This window comes from Bison bison, unplaced genomic scaffold (genome assembly GCF_000754665.1).
Source record: "Bison bison bison isolate TAMUID 2011002044 unplaced genomic scaffold, Bison_UMD1.0 scf7180017864302, whole genome shotgun sequence".
Classification (NCBI taxonomy): Eukaryota; Metazoa; Chordata; class Mammalia; order Artiodactyla; family Bovidae; genus Bison; species Bison bison.
In genome coordinates, this window is record NW_011494874.1 from 8,153,220 (window position 1) to 8,161,086 (window position 7,867).

A 7,867-nucleotide genomic window follows, 5' to 3' on the forward strand; every position below is an offset into this window, starting at 1 on the left:
GTGACCATCAGCATCTCAGCTGCAGGCTGGGCGGGTGGCCAGACGGCCCGTGGGTATTGTGTCCTGAGGGTGTGCCCCGGCCTTCTCTTCTCTTCAGATAGAAGGTAGCCTCCAAGTCCTCATGCGTCAGGAAGACGTGCCCCTGGGGGATCCTGTGTCCCCCAGCCAGCTGGGCCCGTACCTGCTGCCCGTCATGTGGCAGCTCTACCCCGGGAGGAGGTACCGAGCCTCAGACTCCAGTTTCTGGCGCATAGTGTACCATATCGAGGCAAGTGTGGGCTTCTCCGGGGACCCATAAGGTGGTCGTGGCTGGCCCCACTCCCCCACCCCCATGTCTGGCCCCTGCAGTCTATCTGTTCCCTCCACTTGTGACAAAAAAAAAAAAAGAGGGACTTTACAATGGCAGGTATTTTTAGGACTGGATTGGTGAGACATTAAAAGGGAATGACCAGCCACCCTCAGGGGTCTCCAACAGAAGCCCCCTTGGTGGCAGGTGCCTCTCTAGTGGGCAGTCCAATGCTGCAGGCTGGGGGGACAAGGGGCCCCTGGGGTCCCCCCCACACACAGGTTCCCAGCTGCTACCCCAATCCCAGGGCCCGGAGTGGGAGGGGACGGAAGATCCCGGGCTCTGGCCTCCACTTCCCCCTCTCACAGATCGGCGGCACCGAGGACATGCTCCTGGAGCAGATGCCGGACCCAGAGGATGAGTGATGAGGTGAGCACCCTAGGACCAGGTCAGGAAAAGGGGACGCCCCTCCTCCCCGCCGTGGAGGCTGTGCTGACCCCCATCCCCAACTGCGCTGACCTCCAGTCATCCCTGGGGCTGGGACCCACGCTCGCTCTCCTTTAACACCTCAGGAGCCAATCAAGTCCTTAATATTAGGGGCGCATAGCTGCACGGTGCTTCATAGGCGTGGGCATAATCCTTTGACCATCACATCACCAGACCTGGATAGTATTTAACTTTGTAGGTCATAAAATGGGGCAGGGGGGTTGAGACATAACGATGACTGGTCGAGATCACAGAGTCAAGTTTCCGATCCAGGTCTTCTCACGCCAAGCCACTGACTTGGGGATAAGGCCTGGGCTCTGGGGACCAGCACTGACCCCCTAGCTCCCCTATCCAGACCCCAGCCTCTCCACAACCCCCGACCCTGCACTCCACCCCTTCCATCCCTTTGCCCTTGACCTTGTTCTCTATTGTCCCAGGTCCCGCAGCTCCCATCTCCTCCCAAGCCCTGAGCCTGCCAGGGGGATGTTTGTGCTTCGGTTCACCTTCCTGTACCTACCAACCATGTGTGATCTGCTCCACCACACCCGGGTCGGACAGACACACAAAGGATGAATTCCCCCGACCGGCCCTGCCTGCGGGATAGGCTGGGTGGGCACAGCTTCGGGGTCCACGTGCCCCGGCTCTACCTGTGCCTCTGGTCTTCTCAGCTGCCTGATGGTCTCAGCCTCTCTCTCTGTTCCGTCCCTCACAGCAAACAGTGTCACGTCCTGCACACCCTGGGCTGCTTCCCGCTCTGTCCTTCCCCCTCTGTATCCTTCTGGCCTCAGGGAATGGGGCTGGCTTGCCTACGCTTGGTCTCTGAGCCCCTGAACCAGCTGTCTCCGGTGGTCCCTGCCTGTACAGGACCGCTCATCCGAAAGCCCCGCCCACGCCTCCGAAAGCCCCGCCCCCTGCCCGAGCAGCCTAGGTGCGGTTCACAGGACGGCCTGGGAGGGCCTTGGGTCAGTGCTCAGGACTGCGAAGCTTGTGGTTCAGAGGCGCTCAGCCCGGGACATGGCAGGAGGCCCGGCAGGCCAGCGCAGTGGACTGGCCCTCTGATTGCCCACCTGTGGAAAGAGAGGTTGGAGGTCCCCCTGTTTTACAGATGCCCTCAGACCCGGATGTTATGAAGTTGTATGTAGCATAAACACTTTGTAATGTTGACTGATTAAATGTAAGACAATTCATCTAACTTTTTGCTGGACCAGCTTCTATCCTTGACCTTGGTTCTAGTGGAGAGAAGCAGGAACAGTCACCAAGTAAGAATATTTGAAAGGGAAAGAATACTGATGAATTTACTCTATGTATATATATAGTTTTTACTTTGGAGATAAGGCTGGAATTTATTTTCATATAATCCAAGTGCTCAAAAGCCCAGTGTTCTTAGAGGTATAGTTTTGAGAACCACTGGAGTAAGTGACCTCAAAAAGTCACAGTCAGCAGCTCCTGGTATTCAGGACACACACACACACACACCCGCCCCATTCTCCTCCCTTCCTGGCCCAGCCAGCTCTGTCTCCTGTCCTTCCCTGGGTAGTTCCAATCCCAGCCTGAGCCCCCGCCTGCCTGACACTGTCCCCAGCCAGCCAGCCAGCCAGAGTTTTTCCCTTCCTCCCAAGCCCCAAGTCACAGCCCATCCCCCAGAAGCCTCCTGATTCCTCCTCAAGATTCGCTGCCCCTCCTTTACCTTCTGAGCAGGTAAACAGGACCTCAGGCATCACAACGGAATGCCTTCCAGTCAAAGGAATACTGCTCCTCTCCACTTGGTGTAATCCTAGTCCCTAGCTCTTCATCACAGAGTCATGTCAGGGTCAGGACACAAACATCAATAGGTGGTTAAGTATCTGAGAATTACCTAAGAAAAATACTGCTTCCCTGGTGCCTCAGATGGTAAAGAATCTGCTTGCAACACCCAGAAAAACCTGGCTTGGAAACCCAGGTTCAATCCTTGGGTCAGGAAGATCCCCTGGAGAAGGAACGTGACAACCCACTCCAGTATTGTTGCCTGGAGAATCCCATGGACAGAGGCACCTGGAGGGCTGCAGTCCATGGGGGTCACAAAAAGTCAGACATGAGTGACTAACACACTCATACAAGTATCTAGTATGAGAATTGTAGAAGAAAAATACCACTTTTCCTATTTTATATTCTCTGATCCCAGTCTTCTTACCCAGCATTAGATGGGTAAGCATCTAGTTCCACACCTGCCTGGGCCTCTATCTCTTATTTTAACCCTGTCGTTTTGCATGGTCCTTGACAGTGTAGGAGTTTGGTCTGTTGGAGCGTCAGAACCTCAGAGGAGAAAGAGAATCCATGGCCAGCCAGTGGCCTGTTTTTAGGAACAGGCACAGGAAGAGGAAAGTTCTCAATTGGGGCTGAATGTTTGTGTCCAGCACCCCCCACCCCATATTCATATGTTGATGCCCTAACTGCCGGGTGTGTGTATTTGGAGGTGGGACCTTTGGGAGATGATTAGAGTGAGAAGATGGCCTGAGGATGGGGCTTCCGTGATGGAACTACTGCCTTTATAAGAAGAGGAAGAAAGATTTCCCTCCATGTGCCTGCACCAAGGAAAGGCCACGTGAGGACACAGCAGGAAGACAGCACTCAGCAAGCCAGGACCACACACTGGACACGGAGTGGGCTGGCCGGCACTTTGACCTTGGACTTCTGACCTCAGGTTGAACTGGGAGAAATAAGTATCTGTGGTTTAAGCCCCCAACTGCTGTTTTGTTACAGCAGCTCAAGCAAACCAAGGCGATGTTCATGAAAACTTTGGCCACCACTGTGAACTCTGCTGAGGGCTGCAGATACAGCAATGAACAAAACCGAGGGCCCTGCTGTCACGCAGCTGTCCCTCTGGATGAAGAAGAAGCTCAGAACGTGTTAAATCCTACGGAGATAATAGAACATAGTAACCAGGTAGCAAGTTAGGTCAGGTAATGAAAGAATTCCCACCCTTGTAGGTGGCCTTTAAGATCAGACCTTGAAAATGAGAGGGAGCTAGATCTCCTTAAGTTAGGGAGGAGTGCCCCAGGATGAGGAGGTTCAAGGCTGTGAGAGTTTAATTTGCTGTGGAAATTGAAAAAGCACAAGATTCTCTTCAGTAAGAGAATGCATGCGCGCGTGCTCAGTCTCTCAGTTATGTCTGATTCTTTGTGACCCCACAGACTGTAGCCCGCCAGGCTCCTCTGTCCATGGGGTTCTCCAGGCAATATTGGAGTGGGTTGCCATTTCCTTCTCGGGATCTTTCTGACCCAGGAATCAAACCTGCATCTCCTGCATTGCAGGCAGATTCAAAGCCACCAGAGGAAGCCCTTTATGAGAATAAGTCATCCTGATAAATTATAAGTGTGATACAGAATCTCAGTTTTCTGCAACAAGAATGACTTTGAGGTTGTGGTTGAGACCCCCAGGATGGACAGTGGTATTGTTGAGGTGGGCTCAGCAGGACAGAAACGTCCAGACTTTTAATAACATGAGGTTTGAGTTGCTTGAGACGTTCCAGTTAGAGAGTCAATAGGCTGTTGTTTGAATATAGATCTAGAACTCCTGTCAGGACTAAAACTATCAGTGTAGGATTAAAATGTCAGTGAAAGCCAGGGACCTGGCTGAGGCCCCTCATGGAAAGATGGTGGCATCTTTAAAACCGTAAAAAGTCATTACAGAGGGCAACGATTCTGGGCTGGGGAGCACACTGGCGAGAGGCTGAACTGAGAAAAGTGGGCATCAGATTTGGCCATGTGGAGGCTGGTGGAGACATCGTCAGGAGAAGTTTGCTGTGATGGGGGTGTGGTCTGGTCATGGTGGGCATAAGAGAGAAGGGGAGTGAGGAGGAACAGCCCTTGCTAGGAGCTTTGCTGTAGAGAAGTGTGGTCGCAAGGGGGCTTCAGTCAGGGGTGATGGACACTCCTATGTGCAGCCAAAGGGAAGGAGGGACAGCAGAGAGGCCATCGTCAAAGAGCCTGCAGTCTTTTTTAAAAATATTTATTTTATTAATTTTTTAATGTATTTGCCTGTGCCGGGTCTTGGTTGCGCCTCGTGGGATCCCTGATCTTCATTGCGGCATGCAGGCTTTTTTAATTGCAGCATGTGGACTGCTGGTTGCAGCTTGTGGGATCTGTTTCCCTGACCGGGGATTGAACCCATGCCACCTGCATTGAGAGTGCAGAGTCTTGGGCACTGGACCATCAGGGAAGTCCCAGAACCAGCATTCTTGAGGAAGCCAAGCAAGATGAACTGGGTCACAAATGTATATTGGCATCTGACAAAGAGCTTCAGCATTTACCAGTATCATACCAGTCTTGTTTGATTCCCCCCCAACCCCCAAAAAGTTGGGATTTGGTTTTTGACTGAAGTATTTTACAGGCTGTATAATTTCACTCATAAGTAATTTATTATGTATCTTCACAGAGAAGACATTTTATTCCTGATAACCACAGTATCATTGTCACCCCTAACAAAATTAACTGTAATTCCTCAATATCTAACCCAGTCTGTTTTCAGATTTCCTTAGATGTCGCCAATGTCTTTCTGCAGCTGGTTTAAATCAAGACTCAGACTGCGTGTGGTTGATGCATCTGAAGTCTCTTGTGATCTATAACCCACCTTCTTCCTTACAGCAAACCAGGTAAACTTTATAACTCTTAACGGTTGTCGTTCCTTTTTCTTGTCTAATATTTCCAAAGCTATGATAAGTAATAGAAGTAATAGACATTTTTAAAATTTTCTTAGCTTTATTGGAAAGGCCTCTGGTGTTTCCCCAGTAAGTATGATCCTCACTTACTTACTTACTTACTTACTTACTTAGAATAGGGAAAAGGAGTCCAAAATGGCGGTGGCTGAAAGACAAAGAAGGGAAAAGCCCACGAAAATAGAACAAAAGAAGGTCTGAGGACCTCAGGTAAAACAAACAACACTCCTGGCTGGCCCAATTTACATAGGACAGGCCCAGTTAGAGATAAACATATAAAAAGAGGAGCCAAAGCTAGCTCTCTCTCTCCCCACCCCATCCACCACCCACCCCGCCCCGCGCGCTGGGGTGCTCTTCGCATCTTTGGATCGACCTATCTTTTAAATAAAATAGAGCTGTAACACTGAGCTGTAACACTGATTTGTCTAAGACCTCTAACATTGTCCTTTCGAGACCTGAGAGCTCTAACACAGTCTATCCAAGACCAGACAGCTGTGACACGCCGAGGGGGCTTCAATGTCCGTCACTGCAAACCTTTGTTGTGACAAGACAAAGAACCCAGGAATATACACTCGCGTGACAGTCTTTGGGGCTTAATTATTTATATTTTATCAAGTTAAAAAATGTTCAATTCCTATTTCACAATTTTTAACTTGAACAGATACTGAATTTTATTACCTGCCTTTTCACATGTAAGGAGAGGATTATGTGCTGTGTTCAGTCATGTCCGACTCTTTGCGGGCCCCATGAACTATAGCTTGCCAGGGTCCTCTGTCCTTGGAATTCTTCAGGCAAGAATACCAGAGTGGGTTGATTAGATGGTACCTTTATTAAACTCTAATAATATTAGATGTTAGGGTATTGACTCTTTCTTGCATTCCTGGAATGAACCACACTTAATTATGATGAATAATGCATTAGTGTGTTGGTAGATCTCTTTGCTAATGTTTTCTTTTAAAATTTTGCATTGTAGTTAAAAAGGTCTGAAATTTTTCTCCCCCCATCTTTGCTTTTGACATCAGAAAAGTTATAGCCACTTCATAAAAATAATTTAGAGGCTTTTCTTTTGCTCTACTCTGTAATACTGTAAAATGCATTGGGATTATCTTTCTTTAGCTTGAAAGAATTCCATTCAAGGCTGGTGTTTTTTTCAAGGAACTCTGCTTTTCCAGCTTCTTAATTTCTTCTATAGAAATTGGTCCGTTTAAGCTTTTCATTTCTACTGGAATCAACTTTGATTAAATTAACTTATTTCTAGAAAGGTGTCCATTTCATCTGGGCTTTATGTTTTATTTTCATAGTTATTTAAAATAGTCTCAGGACTTTTAATGTCCTTTCTGGATTATTACTGTGCTATGTTATTTCTTTTTTATCATTAAAAATTCAGCTTTATTGAAATATATTTGACAAATAAAATTTCAAGGTGTATAAATTATATGTCATGATGATTTGATATATATATACACTGTGAAAGTATTCCTCCTTTTAGTTAATTTGCCTAGCCCTCACTACACATATTTATTTTTAATTTTTTTGAGAGTATTTCACTTCTACTCCCTTAGCAAATTTCAGTTATACAATCCAGTGTTATCAACTATATGGTTGCCATGTTTTACATTAGATCCTCAGGCTTTACTCCTCTTATAGCTGAAACTCTATCCTGTACCAACCCCTCTTCAATTGCCGCCCCCCCCAACTCCTGGTAGCCACATTTCTACTTTTCGTCCCATGTTATTTCTTTTATCTTTTTTATTATTAAAAATTTTACTAAATCTTACTTACCCATTTAGTAAAATTAGGCTTGTCTATTTTATTTCCCAAAGAACCAGCTTTTAGACTCATTTGTTAATTCTGTTGTTTTGCTTGTTTTCTCTGTCACTGATGTCTGTTTTTATCTTTAATTCTAAAGTTATATATTCTTTTGGTTTCTGTTGTTTCTTTTCTAGCTCTTTTAATTGGGTGTTCATTATTTTTAATTTTTATATGATTATTTTATGTAACAGCTTTATTAAAATATAATTGACATACCATACAATGCCCTCTTAAAATGTACAATCAATTGTTTTTAGTATATTCCCAGAGTTGTACAGCCATCACCACGGTTGCCTGTTCTGTATATTTCATATAAATAGCATCATACTGTATGTAACCTTCTGTGATGATACTTTGGCATAATATTTTCAAGGTTCACATGTATTATGGCATATAATAAAATTTCATTCATTGTTATGGCTGAATAATATTCCATTACATGAATATGCCCCACTATATATATTCATGGATATTAAGGTTATTTATACTTTTTCCTATTATAAATAATGCCACTACAAACAGTCACACATGGAGTTTTTGTGTGGACATGTGCTTTCATTTCTCTTGGTTGTATACATAGGAGTAGAATT

At 46.4% G+C, this 7,867-nt stretch overlaps 1 protein-coding gene across 1 annotated transcript in view; it reads left to right on the forward strand.

Annotated features, from left to right (window-relative positions):
- Positions 1–1,956, forward strand: part of TCL1A (T-cell leukemia/lymphoma 1A) — a 5,183-nt gene extending 3,227 nt beyond the window's left edge. The window contains exons 2-4 of the mRNA XM_010851431.1: positions 98–268; positions 655–715; positions 1,210–1,956. Coding sequence (XP_010849733.1) covers positions 98–268; positions 655–711 — 228 coding nt within the window. The 3' untranslated portion in view covers positions 712–715; positions 1,210–1,956. The remainder of the gene's footprint in view (positions 1–97; positions 269–654; positions 716–1,209) is intronic.
- The last annotated feature ends 5,911 nt before the right edge of the window (positions 1,957–7,867 follow it).